Source organism: Tachypleus tridentatus, chromosome 13 (assembly GCF_004210375.1).
Source record: "Tachypleus tridentatus isolate NWPU-2018 chromosome 13, ASM421037v1, whole genome shotgun sequence".
NCBI classification, from domain to species: Eukaryota; Metazoa; Arthropoda; class Merostomata; order Xiphosura; family Limulidae; genus Tachypleus; species Tachypleus tridentatus.
In genome coordinates this window covers 121,328,413-121,351,604 of record NC_134837.1, presented here as the reverse complement: position 1 = coordinate 121,351,604, position 23,192 = coordinate 121,328,413, and the positions used below count along the sequence as shown (strand labels likewise).

General features: G+C 36.6%; 2 protein-coding genes and 1 long non-coding RNA gene across 3 annotated transcripts in view; 2 read left to right on the top strand and 1 right to left on the bottom strand.

Moving 5' to 3' along the window:
- Positions 1-414: 414 nt before the first annotated feature.
- Positions 415-3,875, bottom strand: LOC143240387 (uncharacterized). Its single transcript, XM_076482722.1, has 2 exons — positions 2,442-3,875; positions 415-1,578 (listed from the first exon to the last, which is right to left on the bottom strand). The coding sequence occupies exon 2, from the start codon at positions 1,484-1,486 to the stop codon at positions 1,169-1,171; it is 318 nt and encodes a 105-aa protein (XP_076338837.1). The 5' UTR covers positions 1,487-1,578; positions 2,442-3,875; the 3' UTR covers positions 415-1,168.
- Positions 3,841-23,192, top strand: part of LOC143240385 (microtubule-associated serine/threonine-protein kinase 3-like) — a 110,665-nt gene continuing 91,313 nt past the window's right edge. Inside the window, exon 1 of the mRNA XM_076482719.1 lies at positions 3,841-4,372. Within this exon, the coding sequence (XP_076338834.1) occupies positions 3,848-4,372 (525 nt within the window). The 5' untranslated portion in view covers positions 3,841-3,847. The remainder of the gene's footprint in view (positions 4,373-23,192) is intronic.
- On the top strand, positions 13,290-16,080 carry LOC143240388 (uncharacterized). The gene is made up of 2 exons (XR_013021746.1): positions 13,290-13,631; positions 15,778-16,080. It is a non-coding gene; the product is annotated as an uncharacterized LOC143240388 (long non-coding RNA).

The window sequence follows — 23,192 nt, the reverse complement described above, 5'->3', positions numbered from 1 at the left end:
TGTACTAGGGTTAATGATGTAAAAGTACTGAGGCTATAGTTTTATTCGAATTAAGAACTCAAATTACTAATATTAACGAACTAAAATTTAAAATAAGAATTTCCTATCTTTTCTATTTGTTGAAATATTATTTGTATGTTGAATCAAACACAGTGGTCCCTCTCACCTTTTTCCATTGTTTGAAACGGTCTCTTATGTTTACGTACTTATATGTATGATATTTAAATAACTAAACGAAAGCTCAAAATGTACCCCTTGTGGATTTTTATGTGTTAGGACGCCATATCGTTTTTTTGAAACAAGATTTCAAAAAGGTAGATTGAGTCTTTATTCTGCTCGAAATTTATACTTTTTTAGACCGAAATACAGCTTAATTCAAAACAACAACCTTAAGAAATTTCGTGTGTGAAGCTACTCAATGGGCTATCTATGCTCTGCCCACCACGAGTATCGAACCCCTATTTTTAGCGTTGTAAATCCGCAGACATACCGCTGAGCCACTGGGGAACTTCAGGGTTAGCAAGCTATACAATAAGTAGCAACTGAGTACAAAGGTCGTAACTAAAAGAGATAATTGTTTGCTTTGCTTCTTTATTTACTGTTCTATGTTTAAAACAAAGTTTAAAATCTTATTTGTAAATAGTAATAATATATATGTATTGTATAATGATAATTGAAATGTAACTGAATATTACAAAATACTAGCCCACTGAAACATCGCCAAGACAGGGAAGACTAAAGATTAATTTTATACTCTTGAATACGGTATCATGAGTGCACGTGCGCTGCGTCATTGTAACTTCTGCGATGTAAGCCACCAATGGATGAAAAGTAGCTGTAATAAAAGTAACACAATATAACATAAATTTTGTTTCTGGATACTATGTGTGATTTTTTTAATTGCTTATGTTGTAAAAGTACAGAAAATGGCCATTATTCTCTTCAAACTTTGATTTTCTGACCTGGATAATGAAATTTAGAATTTAACCTATTTTCTATGTAAAAACGGGCAAATTTGCACATTTTCATTTACATAAGGTTTGAATAAAACAGCATGTGAATCAAGATTTATATGTATTTACACTAAAGTTATACAAAAATGAACAAAAATGTTTAGAAGCGAGTAGGTTTTCGAGATTTGCGATTTAATGTAAATCACTTTCACGTATCAGCCACAAAATATAGTCTTGGCATTCGACTTTGTTAGGCCAAGATGTCTGATCAAGTCAACAAGGTCTCTTTGGTTGTGGTAGTATGGGTTTCTCTCACCAGCTGCATCTCTGAAATTGTAATTGTAATCTGGATTTTCAACGTCTACCTCCTCTTCTGATTTGTTGCTCTCTTCTGAGGATGGCTGCTTTCTCTCTGGTGGAGTGGCTACAGGGAGCTCAGGGCAGTGTGGCACTGGGGAGATGGATGATGGAAGGTCTGGATACATGATAGTAGTTGCATTCTTGCCAGCCCGACGTTTGGAAGGGTCCACCATGAAGAAGTAGCAATTGCTTGAGTGGTCAGTGGTTCATGCCAAATTCTTGGATTAGCCAACTTCATATCTCTCTTTTTCCCCTATGTAGCATCCTGCAAAAGAGCAAAATACAATTGTTATTATGAAGAATAAATTTAGTTCATCCACAACTAATGTGTAAGAGGTTCATGCCAGATCTCTTGTGACTGAAGTGCTCGTGTCTACCCCCTTTCGTCTATGTTGGCCAGGCATTCCGGGTGGTTAGGGCGCTTGATTCTTAATCTGAGGGTCGAGGGTTCGAATTTCCATCACACTGAATATGATCGCCCTTTCAACCGTGGGGGCACTATAATTTTATGGTTAATCCCACTATTCGTTGGTGAAAGAGTAGCCCAAGACTTGGATGCTGGTGGTGATGACTAGCTGTCTTCCCTCTTGTCTTATACTACTATATTAGGGACGGCTAGCGCAGATAGCCTTCGTGTAGCTTTGCGTGAAATCCAAAACAAACAAACAATCGTATATGTTATTAAAAACTAGTTTTAAAGTTAGCGTATTTAACTGGATTTTAAGTAAATTAATATTCATTGTTAAAAGTTGAGTTATTAGTGTAGCAAGAAATTACAGGGTAGCTCTCCTGCTACACTGATAACTAAACTTATTCTCCTAAACATAAACTGTAATTTCTTGCTACACAAATAACTAATCTTATTAATGCCTTGGCCATCGAAAGTTTGTTGTATTAACATTGTATTCTCAGACCCATGCTACAGCGCATGCACAGGTCAAGCGATTTCTCAACGTTTTTTGAAATCATTAAAAACCTATAACCTTAGCGTTTTCTAAAGTTAACCCTTTCTTCTTCAGGGGAATGATTCCCAGTTTGACCCTGAATAAGAAAGGCCTACCTTTCGAAATGGCTCGGATTATATGTTGTTGTTTTTTATTCATTTCTATCAACACTTCTTGAACCTACGTGTTTTTCTAACACCATGAATCTACGTTCATAGAGATATACAAACAGATACGTGGTTGACTTTGTCCAACATCTGTTAATGTTCTTTTCTTTTTGTCCACACTATTGATTTAAATAATGAACAGATAAGCATGTGTTAAATAGAGATATAAAAGGCTGCGAAATCTCGTGACTCCTGAACAATGTTCCAGTTTGGTGCGTCACAGAGCACGCGCGCCAGAGAGAGAAAACTCGAACACAAAGTGCTTCACATTGTGTAACCAGTGTATCTTGTGAGTAAATACGGGGAATGCTAGACCCCTGTGCGCGAGAGTTCAACAGTCGTGTTTCCGAAATAGACCACGTTGTGCAGACGGATGGAGAGGTTTACTGCTGTTTCGTCTTGAGGTTTGACTACGTTCATTTTTCACGTGCAGAGAAAGATTAGAATGAGGTCCCGAAGTTCGAGATAAGGATGAGACTAGCGAATAGGAGTTATTTCGTTAAATAAATCTTGATCAAAATGCACACTTCACGACCGGCGAAAGACGCGGCGCGTGATAGTTAGCGCCAACAGACAAGTGCCTATAACAGGTAGGTAATCGAGTTTTACCTCGCCTGTTACACGAGTTAATAAGAAAAGGTTTAAGTGAATAATGTCATAGGTCACAGGAGCAACTTTGGAGAGTAAACCTGTGACTTTTCGTAGGACAAATAACTCGTCCATATGAGGATTTTCTCGCCGAGCTGAAAGCTGGTATTTTTTGAGAATCTGATATATTACTTTTGAGGTATATCTTTCCTACTAAGCTGCTAACGATTCCACTGGTTTATATTTGGATAACGGTCTTTAAGTCCTGTATAGCTGGGCCTTTATGCAGCGGAGAAAATATTAGTTTATGATGTGGCACAAAAATATTCGTGTTTTGCTTAGTTGTTATAATCGGTTGTTCTTATGTTACAGCTGCCATCTTTCTCTAAAATGACTCTGATATTTGTGCTCAAGTACATTTCATTCGTACTGTAACGTTCGAGACCCCTAGTTTTGATGTAGTGGTACAATTATCGGCAAGAACTTCCTCTGAAAAACCTTTGTTACGCCGAGAAATGCTCCCGTCAGAGAAGTAGTTGAGTAAAATAAACATTATTAACTACCTATCCAGGGACATCGTGTTAAACAAGGTCAGGCTGACACCGTGGTGGCTACGGTAATCATGGTAACATCTAGTCCGGAATCAACGCCTCCAGCTTCGAAGAATTTAACGTTCACTAAAGAATTTGATTCGAAATCGAACGACACTGCGATAATTACTGCAACAGGGGTTGCAACAACACACGCACAACAACCAACAACATACGCCCAACAACATGCTACCTTGAAAATGGCGAACACAAGACCCACCGATCGTACAGTGACTGCGGTAACCATGGTAACAACTAGTCCAGAGTCGCCAACAGCTGAAGGAGACGGGGGATTAAAAACATCGTTGGAGACTCTGTACACAGAAAGGTTGTCAGGTAGAGCTTCTCCTGGAAAAAACAAACACTGGACGGATCATAGCGAACAGAAAGATAATGATCGTTTCTACTGCCACGAGCCCCCAAAACGAGACATTCGAAAAACTGGAGTTGAAGCAACGTCTGCTTCACTGGATCCCTCTCTTCACACGGAATGTGGGCATATTTCAAGGGTTTACTCACTTCAACAGCAGGCTCTTCTCTCTTCTCAGACTAGAGATATAACCAAAGGACTGACTTGTCAAGAAAACCTTTACGTTGAGCAGACGTATAGTTCGGATAGTTACCAACCGTCTTTTTCACAAGAAACAACTATATACGAAGAAGACATGCCAGTTATAATGAGACGACGAGGCTTAATGATGCGCGTTAGAATCGTCAGCGTGGATTTTGATACTTATTCTGATCCACACCATTCCAGTCGTCAGAATCACGTGAGTATGTTGTCAAGGTTACATCATTTCATTGTTTAGATCAAAGAGTATGTTGCTAAGGTTACGTCAGTCCATTCATCATATCCGCGTGAGTCTGTTACTCAGGTTACCACAGTTTAGTATTCAGAACTATATTATTATATTGTTAAAGGTTATCTCAGTCTAGTTGAGAACAGTTCAACACATTTGTTACGTCTGGTTTCAAGTTAGGTAACAAACTTACGGTCGTGTTTGAACGTCTGTACACAGTTGTTACGTCTGGGTTTAAGTTTAAGTTTGGTAACAAATTTACTGTCTTGTTTGAAGGTCTGAACAAACCTTCAACAACATATGTTGTTATGTCTGATTTTAAGTTAGTTAACAGATCATGGATTGATAAATGACTAGTAACTAGTTCTGGCACAAACGGAAAAGAAACGAACTTAAGACTCTTTATTTTTGGTTTTTGTGAATAAGGAAAAAAATAGTAATGTACATAGAAAGTTTCCTGGACCTGAAATGTTTGTATAGGTGTGATCAACAGTGTTAAGGTTGTAACGTCTAGTTAGTGCAGAACATTTTGAATAATCCAGGCCAGTTTCAAGATAATCCTTTCACGTTAAGAACTGCATATATATATGAAGGACTTGCATTGCGGTGGGGATACACCGTCTATCAGTCTTAACCGCCATTCGCCAGAAGAAGAAGAAAATAAATATTTTCTTCTTTACTTTGGAAAACAGTTACCTTGTAGGTGATGTAGGTGTGGGCTTGAGCACCCACATCTTGCTCTCCTAATTTCTGTTTCTATTATTTTTATTTATTTTATTCCTTCATGCGAGACTGGCGGATGACGGTTAAGACTGATAGACAGTGTATCCCCACCGTAATGCGGGTCCTACATTCTTAGTCACTTCCAAAACTTAGGGTATATTCTAGCCTTTACCATGGGATCCTTTTAATTGGTGTAGTTTTTATTTTTGTTTCGGCTTGTATTTGATTATAACAAACTATATATACGTATATACAAAGTAGGTAGATATTTTTATACCCTACGATTATGTGATTGTGTGGAGGTATAAAAAAAAACGCGAGTTAAATAGAACATTTCCTTTTAACATCTCCTCCCCGAGACATCAGTGAAGTATTATCTGGTTTGAAGTACCCTTTTATTTTCTATATTCCATTAAAAAAACAACAATAAAACAGTATGTTGATAAGCGCCAAATTACACAATGGGTTTTATGTGCTTTGCCTACTGCAAGTATCGAAACCCTATTTTTAGTGTCGGTAAGTAAAGTGTTACTGTAAGAGAGAGCTTTATTTGTTAAGAACGTCATAGAGAAAAACTGCACATCACGTGACATTAACTTCTCTGACATCAATCCTTTAAACACATGAATATTAAGATATATTTATACCTGCACGACATTTGACCTTTCCTCAACGATCCACCTCAAATCGGTTATTAATTTTGCTACCTTCTTCAGTGTGAACGACTGGTTATGTGCTACTATATCATTCCTACAGGTAGAAATAGAACTAAAATTATTCAGCCGATGTGCTTTAGAATCACGAGGTTCAACAGTTTTTACCTATCACGCTCTTCTCTGTAATCTCATTTTACACTTAAGTAACAAGGTTTATTAAGTTCAATAGCCCTAGGTAACTTACAAGATGTTTCATGTTCAGTAGACACGTAACATTACAACTTGTACCATAAGGCTTAACATTTTACCCGTTCTAATGTGATTGGTACATACGTTTTGACACGCTTTATTACCGCTCAAGTAATAATGAGTTGGTCTCTTTACTACACCAGTTTCTTCACGTGAAACTAAAAACGCAAGACTGTAATTGTTGTGACTCCGTCGTTATTATGTTTGAATAAGAGAACAACTGAAAATAATTATCAGTTTTTCTACAAAAAAAATCTAAGACCAGTACTGAATTCAGGTGGCGTACAGAGGAAAGCACCCCCTGTAGAAATAAGAAATCTATATTACTGAATCAATCTTGAACGTTAAGTGACACTAATGTAGTGTCCGTCAATTCAGAGACTAGATATAATAATTTGCAGAAACTAAATTTAAGGAGAGGTTATGCCTCTACAAACATATATTTAAGTGGAAATATAACCGTTTTATGGACTGAAAAATAGGTACTGTTATTAGTTTTGATTAGCATTTTCCATCTTATTATGTGACAGTTATTCATATGTATGTGGAAGGTTTCCGTCAGATCTATATAAAGTGGAGTATTTTCCATTTTAGTTTGTTGAATTTGAAGTTTAAATTATTCTCCCCAATTTCGTATTATCTCTGTTCCACCCCTGTGGAAAGGTCTGGATTCAACACTGTGTAAAACGATTACAGTAGATCTGATTCAACCGTTATTACGTTTGAATAAAGATCTTGAGGGGTGTTGCAGTGTAGATGGAGGGACTTCACATAACAAAAATGAAACCTTCTGTATATTGACAGCCTCGGGGTAATTAATTAAAAATTTTACCAAAGTACTGAAGGTGCGGGGTCAGGTCACGACTGAAATTAATTTTAATTTATACAAAAATGGTGTATTTTGATGATATATTTAAGTATTTTAAATGTGTGTGTGTGTGTGTGTGTGTATATATATATATATATATATATATAGTGCTTGTTTGTTCTGCCACTGGTATCTAGCGTTGCAAGTCCGAAGACATGCCGCTGTGCAACTAGGAAGTTATATATAGTGCAATGTTTGGGGTCTATCGCACTCTGATATATATATATATATAAAATATATATGTATGTGTGTGTGTATAAAATAAAGCACAAAAAATAGTAAACTATTTCATATTTCGTACAGGGTTTTCATATTTATCAGATTACAGTAATAGAACATAAGATATACGGACTTTATCTTTGAAAAAGAAAACTACTTTTAGCGCCGTTTTAAGGCGTCCTTTGCATATTAAAATTAGTTATTACGTGTTGCAGTAAATTTATTAATTATATAATTTTCTTGCTGCCTTCTTTTATTGTATTGTTTGTTTGAATTTCGCGCAAAGCTACTCGAGGGCTATCTGCGCTAGCAGTGTAAGACTAGAAGGAAGGCAGCTAGTCATCACTACTTACCGCCAACTCTTGGGCTACTCTTTTACCAACGAACAGTGGGATTGACCGTAACATTTAACGCTCCCATGTTTGGTGCGACGGGGACTCGAACCCGCCACGACACTAAAATTACGAGTCGAACGCCTTAACCCACCTGGCCATGCCGGGATTATATTGTATTGTTATAAGACAATAAAAATCAAGTAAACTATTAAATCTAGTTTTAATACATTTAGTAAAATGTTGGTTGGTGTATAAAGTAATAATTATAAGGTTTGTATTTAATTTTTTTGGTTTTTATTTTTTATTTTACGTTATTCCATGATGAAGTGAACTTTAATTTGTTTCTTATATACATATATCTGCACGAGTTCGCATATATATTTGTGTATGGCTGTAGAGATTTCCATTGGTTTATCTATCTACCGGTCTACTTTTCATGTTATTTTTACGTCCGTGTTTTTATATTATTCGAATATTCCGAGTTACTGTGGTAACCATGTAATTGGTAACATTCACCACGAAATCTAACAAGTTTTATTACGTTTGTAGTGTTTGGGAGCTCGGGGTACTCAGAATAAGGACATAACTATTATCTAGAGTCTACCGAATAAATTAAGGACACGTGTTTTGACAGACAAAATTAAGATTCTCTTGTCTTCTCAACTATTTGTGTAAAATCTTTTTCTGATGACGCCATCACACTTCGTTTTGGAATTGTACTCACTTGACGGACGTAGGCGAGCTGCAGTGTAGCTTTTCAGGAAAATTCGAGACTTCTCTCTTGGGATGTGCTAAGTTAATTTAAACACGTTCTTGAAAGACGTTTGGAATTACACCATGCAGAACGACGTTTCTAACAAATAACCATCTGAATAATAACAGATATTATAGATGATTATAGGAAAACCAATATTTGTAGCAAATAACCATAAGGAAAACAACTCTTTTATATGAAGAACAAAGAATTTCATAGTTTACCACAGGGAGAACATTTCTATTAAGTAGACATATGGAAAACAACATGTCTATTAGAGAACCGTATGTAAAACAACAGTTTAAACAAACACCCATAATGAGAAACAGTATTTCTAACAGAGAATTATAAGGAGAACAACATTTCTATCAGGTAGCCATACGGAAAAACAACATTTCACACAAACACTCTTAAGGAGAAACAGTATTTCTCTTTAATGTCACACACACCCATAAGGAGAGACAGTGTTTCGAACAGAAAATTATAAGGAGAACAACATTTTTATCAGCCATGTGGAAAAATAACATAACAACAGAGAACTAACAATAAGGAGAACAAACAATATTTCTAACGGAGAACTATTAAGAGAACGCACAGTATTTCTAACGGAGAACTGTAAGGAGAAGAAACAGTATTTCTAACGGAGAACTGTAAGGAGAAGAAACAGTATTTCTAACGGAGAACTGTAGGGAGAAGAAACAGTATTTCTAACAGAACTATAAGGAGAACAAACAGTATTTCTTTTAGAGAACTATAAGGAGAACAAACAGTATTTCTAACAGAGAACTACAAGGAGAACAAACAGTATTTCTAACAGAGAACTACAAGGAGAACAAACTATTTCTAACAGAGAACTATAAGGAGAACAAACAGTATTTCTAACAGAGAACTATAAGGAGAACAAACTATTTCTTACAGAGAACTATAAGGAGAACAAACTATTTCTAACAGAGAACTACAAGGAATACAAACTTTCTTACAAAGAACTATAAGGAGAACAAACTATTTCTTACAGAGAACTATAAGGAGAACAAACTATTTCTTACAGAGAATTATAAGGAGAACAAACAACGTATGTAAAATAAGAGTTAATTTTTCGCGTTTGACTTTTCTTTTCCATACACCTTAAAGCTTGAACCTGTCGAATCCCATGTGGTATGACATTTATTAAATATAATTTCCATTTATAATTTTCCTCTCTATATGTTTGACTGATTCTCTCTATATTGTCACCATTCCCATAAGAACAGAAATTTAAGAATTTCGACTTTAACATCGGCGATATACGCTGTAGAAACTGTTTACAATGAATGTGACGCATTAGTGTTCTCGTTAAATCATTGGTGAATCATAACGTTCAAATTCGTGGCTCTCTCCCTTCTACGTGCACGGAACAGCGAATTAATCATTGTTTAGTTTAGAGATAAACAAATGGATAATTCTCAGAGACTCATTGATTGTCTCAGTGGAGGATGAATGTCGTAACAAGAAAAGTTCTATGAATTATATTTTTTCCAAGTGTTTGAACACCTTGTGATTAAGTGGAATTATTACAGAATGGTAAAATTCTGAAATAAAGATCCCGGAATGGTTAGGTGGTTAGAACGCTCGACTTGTAATCTGCGTGTCCCGGGTTCGAATCCTTCGTCGAACCAAATATGCTCGCCCTTTCAGCCGGGGGGGTTATAATGTGATTGTCAATCCCACTATTCGTTGGTAGAAGAGTGGCCCAACAATTTGCGATGGGTAGTTGTTACAAAATGGCTAACACGTGAAAGAGAGACCTGTATTGATTTTCATGTTGTTATGTGCTTGTTGGTATTTTCGGTTAAAGATTTTGTTTGATTCCTATCTAGTTCGAACAGCGTTATCTATCAAGGGCTTCCCAGTTACGTTATAAATATGCATCGAATTACAGTGTCAGGTCCCACTTAGTCGAACGTCAGTTCCATTTTCTGAAGTCTTGTATGAAGTATAACGAATGTGTAAGTGAACTTGTTAGTGTCAAAAGGAACACTGAAAAATTATGACGTTGACAATTTTACTTCACTTTAAAGGTTTTCTTATTTCATTATTTGTTTGTTTTGAAGCATTTATTTCGTTAAGATAAAGCATTCTTGACGTGCATTGGTGAAATCTCCTATTTGTTTATTAGCTTACGTAACTCCAACTCTGTTCATGACAGCTGCCCAGTTACTTCATTTCTACTTCTTCGAAGGCGGATTATTCAAAGGCTATGTGTTAGATATAGTTTAAGTACTATTATTATATTTATTTTGTAAGTTTATGTTTAATGATTGCTCATGATAGGGATGTTGAGATTTGATTGTTTTAAAATTGTTGGTTGTGATAAATGTTGTTACATGACTCTGTACGAGTTTCTTGTTACTTTGAACGAGTATTGTCCCATTATAGCGTCGCGTAGTTTATATGAAGTTCGAGTCTTCGGTGAACGAAATATATATATATATATATACAACTAAGTGAGCATAAGTGAAGTTAGAATAAAGTTCAATTAGAGAAATGTTACTTAGTAAAAGTAAACGTGAAGTTAGCCGGCGATTAGCCTTAACGGGTGATATTTGTAGTGTGGTTCACAGCTGTATTTTAACAACATAGACAGGTAAAATAATCTGTCTTGTCAGTTGGGTTCTATAGTAACTGAATCGGCCTGTGTGAACTTTTGATGTGAACAAAGAAACAGTTATTTAAAGCTGGATATAACTGTGTTAGTCACCAAGTTAAGTGGAGGAAATCAGAAAAAAGTAAATTAGTGAAAGTGGGTTTAGTTTGTGTGATTATTAGTTTAGCAGTAACATGCGATGTTTTAAAGTGAGTTTCACAGTTTAACAGAGACAAGGAAAATAAATTGTCTTCTCAATAGGTATTTCACAGTAACTGAATCATTCTGTGTGAACTGTGACGTAAATGAATTATTCACTGGTACTATTGCGAAAAGAGTAGAAGAAATATTTTTTGATCTTGAAATTCGCACAAAGCTACACGAGGGCTGTCTGCGCTAGCCGTTCCTAATTTAGCAGTGTAAGACTAGAGGGAAGGCAGACAGTCATCACCACTTACCGTCAACTCTTTTACCTACGAATAGTGGAATTGACCGTGACATTATAATGCACTCCACAGCTGAAATGGCGAGCATGTTTGGTGTGATGGAGATTCGAACCAGCGATTCTCGGATTAGGAGTTAAGTGCCTTAATCACCGGACCATGCCGGGCCCGAGTAGAGGAATATAGTTCGTCTTGTCAATTGGATCCTAAAGTAATTGAATCAAGCTAAGTGGACTTGTGACAAGAAAAGAGAATTATTTAGGGTCTTAGATACAGCTGTGATATTCTTTAGTGTAAAGAATTTTTGAACATTATTTTAAAACAAGTGGGTTGTGTGCTGTCCGTTTATTGTTCGAAATTATCGCCAACAAATCAGACATCTGCTGTAGAAAAATCTTAAGCCTACATATATATAGAACCTAACACTAAATTTGAACGAAGGTTATAATAAGCTGAAAGCATAGAAATTAGATGAATATTTTATTATTTTAGGCATTTTATTTTTGTTTCGTAGAGATCATTAAGTTTAAAAGTTATATGTCATAATCTTAATTTGATACACTAAATTCGACCTAAGAAACTACGTGTTTATTTTAGGAATTCGCCCAATCATAAATGCAAATTTTATCATTATCATTTATGATAATAATAATAAAACAATATTTGATAATGAATAAAATATATAGTCAATAGCCCACACCATAAATTCTTGAACCTTCTTTTGTTTCTTCGAATAATGAGGTTTATTCATCACTTTTACTTATAGCGCTTCCATGGTATCAAAATGCGAAGCGTGTTTTTGTGGCAATGGATTGCAGACCTTGGATAATTGAATTTACAGTATGGACGCGCTAATAACCTAAAGTATGACCGCCACTATATTGTTTGTTTTAGTTCATTGCGAGAAACAAACCCAAAAATTTAGTGTTATATTCCCTAAAGCTTAAGACTAAGTCACTTGTTCGTGTTAAAATTGACAATGTTGAACATTTCTCAGCTCGTATAGTCATAAATCACACTCATCAGTTAGTGTCTACCCTTCCACCTTTCGGGTTGGATTGAAAGTAGAAACAGTTTAGGTCTTTATAACAATGAAGAGGCTGTTGAACCCCACTGAGCGCAAGTATTTTATGCGAGCGTATTAGCACTGGTATTGCGATGCTAAAAAACAGTAAACCGTAACCTGAGGGATGCGGTTCGAATCTCCGTCACACCAAACATGCTCGCCCTTTCACCTGTGAGGGCGTTATAATGTGACGATCAATCCCACTATTCGTTGGTACCCAAGAGTTGGCGGTGGATGGTGATGACTAGCTATCTTCTCTCTAGTCTTACACTACTAAATCAGGGACGGCTAGCGTAGATAGCCCTCAAGTAGCTTTGCGCAAAATTGATAAAGAAACAACTGGAAGAAATACAAACGTACCAACCGAATATGGTTCACAGGTTTCACTTTTGTTTTCCTCAGAGTAAAGCTTCGAGTCTGTTGGATGTTATTTGGTTTAGAAAGGAAAGTGTGGTTAAGTTGTTAGTACATATTTATAGCTTCTGATTTTCGGTGTTTATCTTTCATCTTCCAAATTTATGCTTATAGTATAAAATTTGTTTTTTTGTTCGAGGCTTTCTATTTTTATTTCTTTATTTACTTTATGTTGTTGTTTTGAATTAAGCACAGAGCTACACAGTGGGCTATTTGTGCTCTGCCCATCATGGATATCGAGGGGTGGTTTTTAGCGTTGTAAGTTCGCAGACATACCGCTGAGCCACTGTGGGGCTATATTTTGGGAGATTTTTTTATCCTCCAAAAAATTTCTCTATGCGGAGTCTACTTTATTTTGTGTTTGTTTCTGTTAAGAGTTAAGTACTAACCAGTAATTTAATGCGAAAACTGAAACGTTAATAAGAATATTTTAGTCTTAATTTGATACGAACAAAAGAGAATGTATAAAGATTTCCTTCCTTATTATTATTATTTGTTTTTTAGAATTATATATACCTGTAAGAGGGCGCTCGCTATGCAGCGGATCGTAGTTGAAGACTAATACGATTGCGATTAGGCCTAATATTTCATAAGATGTGAAGGCCGAGTGCTAGTGTATCTGTAAGAGGTACTCTTAGATACATTAGAATAATATAAGATACCTATATAAAGGTATCTATCAACAAATATGTTAGGTTTACTTTAATGTATGGTGTAAGTACGCAGCTCTAAATGGCTGTATTTGTCACACAATGACAACGGCGTGTTTCCACTCCCCTCGAGGATAGTTCATTACTGTAAGCAAGGGATGATATGGAATTAGTGGGAGGAATTATTCATTTATTTCTTTGACAGATAGGAGAAACTGCAGTCATTTCAGTGAGTATTTATTTTGTTCGTCTTTTTTTTGTGTTTTCAGCTGAATTGATAAATTATACAAATTATATATTTCAGAGGTATCGGAACCGAGAGTGTTCTAGCACTTTCATTTTTACATATTTGACGTATACGGTATAAATGTAAAGTATATTATTATTATAATAATTATCTAAGGAAATGCGCACAGAATCTCCTGAATTGAGCTGACTAAAACCAGCTTTTCATATTCCCAATCTCTCATTGTAAAATCTGCATGTCCAGTGAAGCACTTTCACCTTGTAACTTCTTCCTACACCATTGTTTCATTGTGTTTAATTTTGGTAACCGACCAATAGAACTGCTTGATTCAAGTTATTCCTAAACTAATTTAATATTACCAATTGTGTGCGACACAGCTAAGGTTCTAACAATGTTTCTGAGGTTATGATAATGATAGGTTGTAAAGTTTATAAATTGAGTTGTAAGACTGAAAGTGTGGTTATTTTTTATTGCTGTTAAGTGTAAATGTAAAAATCACCATCGCAGGAAGGGAATGGGAGTTTTTCTCGTCACCATTTTGACTGTAAATTGAAAGAACAGAGTAATACGTGTACTCATCTCTGTTAACCATCTAGTAAATGAATACAGACACAAGTGGTATGGCTACATAATTTCGTTTCCTATAGGTTCGTAGGTTGTGATGCCAAAACTTGAGCACTTGTACTCTAGTTGAATAGTCCACTCAGTATTATAGCTTCATAACTGTAGGTTTATATTTTAGAACCTTTAGATTTATAGTTTAATAGATGCTAGGTGATCGTTGTTTCTCGTTTGTTTGATCATATAACACAAGAACCCGTAGGTTCACAGATTACTTTATAATAGAACTTTAGGTTTTCTAGGTTCCTTGTTTGTGTGATATAACTGTAGGGCCCATACACTCATAGTTTACCTTATAATAGAGCTTTAAGACATCTTAGTTGATAGAAATATAACCTTAACAGTCTACTATAAGTGAATTATATGTTGACACTTTAAGTAAGGATTTATAAGTCAAGTGTTTACTTTTCAACATCACGTGGTTCAGGTTAAGAACAAGATGTGATTATAATTATATTAAAATTATGCAGACAGAATAGCGTCATATAGAATGATTATAACAACGGTATTAACTATAGAGGGGCTCGGCATGGCCAGGTGGTTAGGGCACTCGACTCGTAATCTGAGAGTTGTGGGTTCGAATTTCCGTTACACTAAACATGCTTAGCTTTTTAGCCATGGGGACGTTATAATATTACGGTTAATCTCACTGTTAGTTGGTAAAATAGTAGTCCAAGAGTTGGCGGTGGGTGGTGATGACTAGCTGCCTACCCTCTAGTCTTACACTGCTAAATTAGGGACGGCTAGCGCAGATAGCCCTCTTGTAGCTTTGCTCAAAATTCAAGACCAAACAAACAATTAGTTGTAGAGTTATAACTGGAAGAGGGGTCGTTTTAAACGCGTTTTTCCAGATTCCGTACATCAAACTTTATATGTTAATAACTTTGTTGGTTATAGGGCCTATAATGGCATGTAAATAGCAGAAAAGTATCATCATTATTACAGTTAACCACAGTAACTGCTGATAAGGTTTTTTAATTAGAATTTTGTAAAAGGTCAAAACAGAATACTATTCAATGTGAAAAAGTCATTAATTTGTGGTTTAAAGCTAACTGGTACTGGAAGTGTAAAAGAAGCCAGTAATTAATTTGTTGGTGAAAGTAATTCAACATTCAAGGTTTGAAAGTCGTCCATTCAGATTTTAAACACAACATTCCATGTTACTACTTTGACCGATGTGTTACGTGCACGTAAATATTTCTTGGTAAAATCGAATTTGTGACAATCTGGTACGTGAATCGTTTGCACTTTCTTTTATTTCTTTTGACTGTTCCCTTATCTATGGGTTAGGCCAGTGGTAAATTCAAGGAATTACAATGCTAAAATTTGAGATTCGATACCCTACAGCGGACACAGCAGCTTGCTCAATGCGATTTTAATGTTAAATAACTAATATACGCTTTGAGTGTAGTATTGGATTTGACCTCTTCTAATCATAGTTAACAAATATTTATGAAGTTTTATTAAGAACATACAAAATTAATTCTTGTATTTTGTTCTTTGACAGAAAAACATTGAAGACATTTTTTCTCTTTCTTCCTCATCATCAAAATAGTAAAATTTCAGTGTCGATGGAGAACTAGAAATCCTAGACCGTCATCTGATTTGCCACTTGTCACTGAATTAGACCGGTCGTATTGGGAACCAAGTTTCACTTTGGCAAGGGGCAAATGGTGTGGGAGAGCGAGAATAGAACAATATTAGGCCTCTCATAGTGGTGACCTGTATATTGAAAGATCTAATTTGTATTAGATTAGAAATAAAGTATTGCAAGGGTAAATACAATCAAAAGTTCCCGCGGAGTGGTACGCTTTCTGAGAGTTTTCTTGTTTTTTGACGCTATCACGTTTCATGAATTTGACAGATGAAGTGTTATATTACGCCAAGAACCCCAGGGTCCACGTATTTAGCAATTCCACAATTCAGAAAGAGACCCTAACTATTAAATAAAAATAATGGTAATAAAAAATTAAAAATACACAAAAACAAACAAGATACGTATTTAAAGTAATTTCTATGTTTCGGAAGCTGTCAGTGAGGATTGTTCAAATGTCATTCAATTACTTTCTCCCCCAATAGAGGGCGCTGGTATATATTGTATCAATTCTTCAAAATGTTTGTACTTTTGTAGTTTTTCAACACGTTGGTAATGGTCCTTTCTCATCATGGTAGCCAACTAATAATTTGTGGCTTGATAGAGATAATGTGCTTGGAAAAATAACGGAAAGATACCTGTTATATTAAAATTTATATCTTTATGTTAAAAGACTGATGAAGATATTGTTACATCTGAAGGAAAAAGCCTTGTTACTTTCATCGGTCTTTAAGAATTCGGTCGCATTTCCTAGTTAATCCAAACAAATTGTTTCATCCTGGAGTAATTAGCCTCCCAATTATCGATGATTATTTCAGAAGAATTTTTAAAGTTTTATTCGTACTCCCCTTCCTCATTATCAACTTGTCACAGACATATGTATTAGCAACGTTGCATTGGTGGCATTCCTTTTCCTTTTCATCCATTCTTCCATCGTTCAGAACTTAGTTGTAATAACAACCAAATGGAAATAATCTGTGGATTAACAAAGCAGGAATTTCTGTGCTAACCGTCATGTTTCTATTATTCCATTTCATATTTTTCATCAATTGTAGTCAGTGATTAAATTGAAGGTATCTTGAAACAACCTCAGCGATGAGATAATTGCAATTCAAAGCCACAAAATTCAAGGTAATACGTTAGTAACCAAATCCTGAGAACTGAAAGAAGTGTATATTGTAACCTATATATTTGTCAGAAGTGATGAAACTTGTGATGTCAACGATATAAAAACTATTCCTTATATTATCACGTTTTCAATGTGTTTACTACATTTGATTCTAAGATAGCGATATATCTGGTGTTATGAGTTCTCGGTGAGAACTAACAAGTTTTTGTAGTACCACCAACAAAAAATCGCTGTATGTTTTGGGTTAGTAAAATAGTTTTGTAACGGGGTTTTACAGAACCAGATATTTCCACGAGCTTTCATTTAGAAGCTTTTAGCACCGCTGATCTACCAGCTCTTTTATCATTCAACGTATTTTTACTGCACTGTTTTTTAAACCAAATTGCTTGTGGGTTCCTGACTTTGTTGGTTACGAGTCGCACAAAAAAACAACATAGAAGATCACACTTAGTTGACCCTCTAGTTCAGTGGTTCTCAACATTTTCTGACTTGCGGCACACTACGACAATCTGAAAACTTTTGCTGCACACCTGGAAAGCCTTAACGATTTTTTAGGTAATGTTTTAGTGCGGACTGTAGGTTGCTTAATGTGTTCAAAATTTGAGGGACAATTTTCTTCTTTGACGGACATTCGCTAACAGAAGGAAAACAATCAAGGACTCCTTTCGAGATCTTATTCTTCCACAGCGTCACCTGTTCATCGAAGGTCTTCAGTGTGGACGTTGCAGTAATAATGTTTTCAGATGGTCCTTGGAGATTTAAGTTCAGAGATTTTAATTTGTCAAACAAGTCGGAGAAAAATTAAACCTTCAGCCACCAGATCTCATCATGAAAAGAAAATTCAAAACCTGCTTCCTCAACCTCCAAGAAAGAAATTACTTCAGTTTTTAGTTGGACAAGACGCTTTAACACCTTTCCTTTCGAAAGCCAGCAAACTTCAGTGTGATAAGGTAGCTTTATGTAGTCTGAATCCATCGCCTCACAGAGAAGAGAGAAAAGTTGAGATTGAAGTGGCCGAGACTTGATGAAATTCACCACTTGAATAACTTGATTCATAACAGACTGCAAATCTTTCGGCAAAGATTTGGAGGCGAGCTCCTCAGTGAATCATGCAGTGAACAATCCTAATATTTGGATTTTGTTGGCGCACCAGAGTGACGAATCCCTTCTTTTTTCCTTGTATTGAAGGACAGCCATTTGCGCAAACGCTGACACAATTATTCTAATGTAATTTGAAGAGCAAAATGTTTTCATTCACCAACTCGAAAATGTTTTGGCCTTTCGCTGTATTTTTTAAATCTTTGCAAAATAAGTATTCGTTTACGATTTCTCCATCTTTTATGAATCAAACAAAAGCCAGGACTTGAGCTTTTCCACTAACGTCAGTAGATTCATCAACTTCAAGAGACCATAACAGAGACAATTCATCTTCAGGCGCTTCGAAGTGTTCGCAAACTTGATCCTTCAAATCCGACGATAAATCTACAATTATGCTCGAAATTGTGTCACTGGACAGTGGAACTTGCTTAACCTTTTTTGGCGGCATCCGTTCCAAGCATAGTTTTAACGATGATTGCTAACGCTAACGCAATGACTGATTCGGCCTCCATATGCGCTTTCTTGCGTTTTGCCAACAACTGAACAACCTTATAACTTGCAATCAATCCTTTTTCGGGCAGCTTCATGCAGTTCACAAGCTTCTTTGACTGTTCATGTTGTTGAGCTGCGAGATTCTCGAAGTATTCTTTTGGTTTATCCTTCACAGCTGAATGTTTTGTTTCCAAGTGTCTCTTCAGTTTGCTAGGAACAAGTGCCTCGTTTGATAAAGCTGCATTGTAGAGTAGGCAGAATGGTAATTGAGAATGTTCCGATTCCAAAGCGATAAAACCGTATTCGATGTATTCGTTTTTGTACTTTCGTTTGATTCCTTGCTTTTGATTCAACACATTCTCCTTTGCAGCACCAGACTTAAATATTTTTTCATGGATAAATGATAAAGCTAATTCATACACGATAAGCACGAAGTTCTGCAGTTGATATAAAATTCCTACCTACAGAGTAGTAGCTGTAGCTTACCGCAGAATGAGAACGTGTTCCAGAAAGCAGTTTGATTGCTTGATGCATCATTTATGACGTACGAAGCGCTTGTTGCGCCACAATTAAACTAACAGTCGAACCGTTGCAGTCGAGAATGAAATTTAAGTATGAACTTCTCAGTGCTCGAGTTCAGTGAAAACCATCGAATGTTTTGGAAAGCTACAGAGTGTCTCTATTGTAGCTTTTATTAACTGATGTGTTCGACTTGCTTGTAAAATCCCAAGAAATTTGAATGTGTTTCAAAAACACCGCGGCACACCTGCCAATCTCTCGTGGCACACAGGTTGATAATCAACCTCTAGTTACTGGGTCACTACTGTGAGCGTAGAATTTGTTATCATTGGATGTCATAGTAGGTAAAAACAAATTTAATCAGTATGATGTAATATGTGAAAGGTGTGCAAACAAGTGGTAAGTTGTGGGTAAATAAAGCAAAGTGGTAATATGAGGGATAATAAAACAAGGTTATAACTCAAGGGTTAGTGAAACGAGGTGATAATTTAAAGGTTAATAAAACAAAATGGTAATTTAAGTGTAAACAAAACAAGGTTTTTAGTTGGTTAAGACACTACTCGTAATCTGAAGGTCGTGGGTTCGCATACAAGTCACACCAAACATGCTTACCCTTTCAGCCATGTGGGTGTTATAATGTGATGATCAATCCCACGTGTAGATTTGCGCGAAATTCAAAAACAGTGTCTGCGTGAACTATTAAGGTTTCTGTAAAACCTTTGTTTGCTGTTAAACGCGATTATTTATTCATTTTAGCGCGAATCCACGCAGTAGATTATCTATGTACTGTCCATTGTGAGGAATCGAACTCCGAATTCTGACATTGTAAGTCCGTAGGTTTACCATTGACCCACTGGGGAGGGAATTGCAGAGGTGCACAGTGGACACTGTCCGTTCTGTCCACCACATTAAATCGAACCCGGAACTGCAGTATTGTAAGCTTCAAAGCTTATCACTGTGTTAGATAGTCCATTGTGTAACTTGGGACTTAACAATAACCGAACTAAACACACATTTGTATAGTATAACCAGATGTATGTAGTACAGGCAGTCATTTGTATGATATAACCAGATGTATGTAGTACAGGCAGTCATTTGTATAATATAACCAGATGTATGTAGTACAGGCAGTCATTTGTATGATATAACCAGATGTATGTAGTACAGGCAGTCATTTGTATGATATAACCAGATGTATGTAGTACAGGCAGTCATTTGTATAATTTGCTATTCTTCTGATTGTTTTTAACTGGATTTGGCAGGAGAATGTTTTTTTTCTGATGCCTGGCGCCAGGCTATTGTCCTTCCTTTCTCTAAGCCTGGGAAGGATCTCAAGATTCTTTCAAACTACCGTCCAATTACTTTGACGAGTTGTCTCTGTAAGACCTCAGAGAGGATGATTAATGTTTGTGTAGTTTGGTTCCTCGAATCAAACAATCTCCTCTTGCCCACCCAATGTGGGTTCCAACGACAGCGCTCCACCGTGGACCACCTAGTTTGACTTGAAACGTCAATCAGAGAAGCCTTTCTCAAACGACAACATCTTGTATCAATATTCTTTGACAATGAGAAGGCTTATGATACAACATGGAGGTATGGCATTTTGTGAGACCTCCATATATATGGGTTACGTGGCCATTTGCCCATTTTTATTAATTTTTTTTAATGGACGGGAGATTCCAAGTTCGTGTAGGTTCGACACTTTCCCGTTCTTTTCTATAGGAACTTGGAATCTCTCAGGGCTGTGTTATGAGTGCCACTCTTTTCAGTATAAAGATTAATGCCATCACTAAATAACTCTCTCTCACTGTTGCAAACAGGCTCTATGCCAACGACTTTCACATCTCATGTCAGTCGGCGCACATAAGGTATATTGGGTGACAGCTACAGACTGCTCTCAATTGTTTACTGAAGTGGTCCACAGCAAACGGCTTTAACGCCTCTCTCTCTCTCTCTAAAACCGTTTGCATACACTTTTGCCGCCAACGAGGTATTCACCCTGATCCTAAACTCTGTATCGGTGAAGTTGTTCTGCCTGTGGTCCCTGAGACAAAGCTCTTGGGGTTTATCTTTGACTGCAAGCTGACCTTTATACCACACATCAAGCAGCTACGGGTCAAATGTACAAGAACACTGAACATCCTTCGTGTCCTCTGTATCACCACTTGGGGAGCAGATCGATGTTCTGTGCTAGATATATCGTGCTCTTATTCGATCGAAACTCGATTATGAATCACTGGTCTATGGCTCTGCCAAAACATCGGCCTTAAAGAAGCTGGACCCCATTCATCATCAAGGACTTGGGCTCTGCACTGGGACTTTCCCAGTTCATAGCTTATACATGGAGTCTCATGAACATTCTTTGCATCTCTGCTGTTTGCAACTGTGTTTACTATATGCTTTGAAACTTCGTTTCTTACCAAAGCATCCCACCTGGGGTTGTGTTTTCCTTCCTCGGTGGGCCATACCAAAAAGTATGGCCCACAGACTATCTGCCATTGCTCCTTTTGGCCTTCGTATCCAGGCGCAGTTGGATGAATTGGGCCTGTCCTTGGATAACATTGTTGTATCCACTCTTCAACCCATCCCACCATGGCTTTTTACAGTCCCAAAGTGTGACCTATTTTTAAGCCATCTGAAGAAAGCAGATACTCCCGAATGGAAATACTGTCTTATTATTTTCTGAACATCTTTCGAACCATCTTTCCATTCCTATTTATACAGATGGATGGAAATCAGGTGACTGTGTGGTCTTTGTGGTTCGATGGTTGCTCGCAGAATCTTCTCTACAGCTTCTGTGTTCATTGCTGAACTGTACGCCATTTCTTTTGCCATGGATCACATAGAAGCTAAGCAGTACTCAAACTGCACTCTTTATATTAACTCGCTTAGTTTTATACTGGCTCTGGAATCGCTTCATGTTAGTTCACACCCTGTACTCGCCGATATTCAAAACTGACTCGCCCATTTTTCTTTAACATCTACGTCAATCCAGTTATTCTGGATACCGGGCCACGTTGGTATTCGCGGGAACGAGCTCGCCGACACTGCAGCTAAGTCTATCTGCTCTGGCACTATCACCGCTGTGCCTGTTCCATACATGGACTATGGTCTTGTATTCAAGGCTCGGCTCCGTGCCAGCTGGCAGTCGACTTGGAGTGATCAACGTGAAAACAAGCTTTACCAAATAAAACCTATATTGGACTTTGGCCGTCTTGCTTCCGTAAGGATCGGAAAGAGGAAGTTGTTCTAACTAGACTACGCATTGGTCACAGTTTTTTAACTTAACGTTTTCTGTTTTCTGTATCTGATGCACCATTGTGTAGTTTGTATAACACTCGGGTCTCAAACAGCCACATTTTACTTTCTTGCCGTCGTTATGACTCTCAACGACGGCACCATTTTAAACCTGTTCTGTCCCAAGGTTTGTCCATAACGTTACACAGTGTTATTGGTAATGATGACACTGTCCACCTTGGAAATATTTTTAGTTTTTTAAAGACCAATAATCTTTTTAATGGTATTTAAGTTTTTTATACTTTAGACCTTTTTGATGTGATTCCCTTTTAAGAATCAAAGTACATCCAGTTCAATTTGAAATTAGAAAATGGCCGTAACGTCAAATAACTCGGAACCAGGACTGGAAAGGTCAACTTCAGGTGACTAGTGGTGGTTTTGAACTTACCTGTTAGTCTTCCTGGCGAGTTATTATTATTACAATTATGCTACAAAAACTTCTTTACAACTTGTATTATTGTAGTTTTTCTCTTAACGTTGTAGACTAGATAAAATCATTGGTTTTATGCTATTTATGTTTTTTGAACTTTGTTTTGTTTTATCTTAATTTCCTTTTATGAATTTTACCAAATTTACTTTAATTTTAACTTTTTACCAGATGTTTGGCGCAGATAGCCTAACTGCTTTGTGCCATAGAACACCAAATCAACCAACCAACCAACCTTTTATAGCTTTGCAAACTTCTGAAACAAGGAAATAAGCTATCAGTGGCTCAGCTATAAATGTGAAAGGTTATATTGCTAAAAGTCGTGTTTCGATACCCGTGGTGTACAAAGCACTTTATATAGATTTA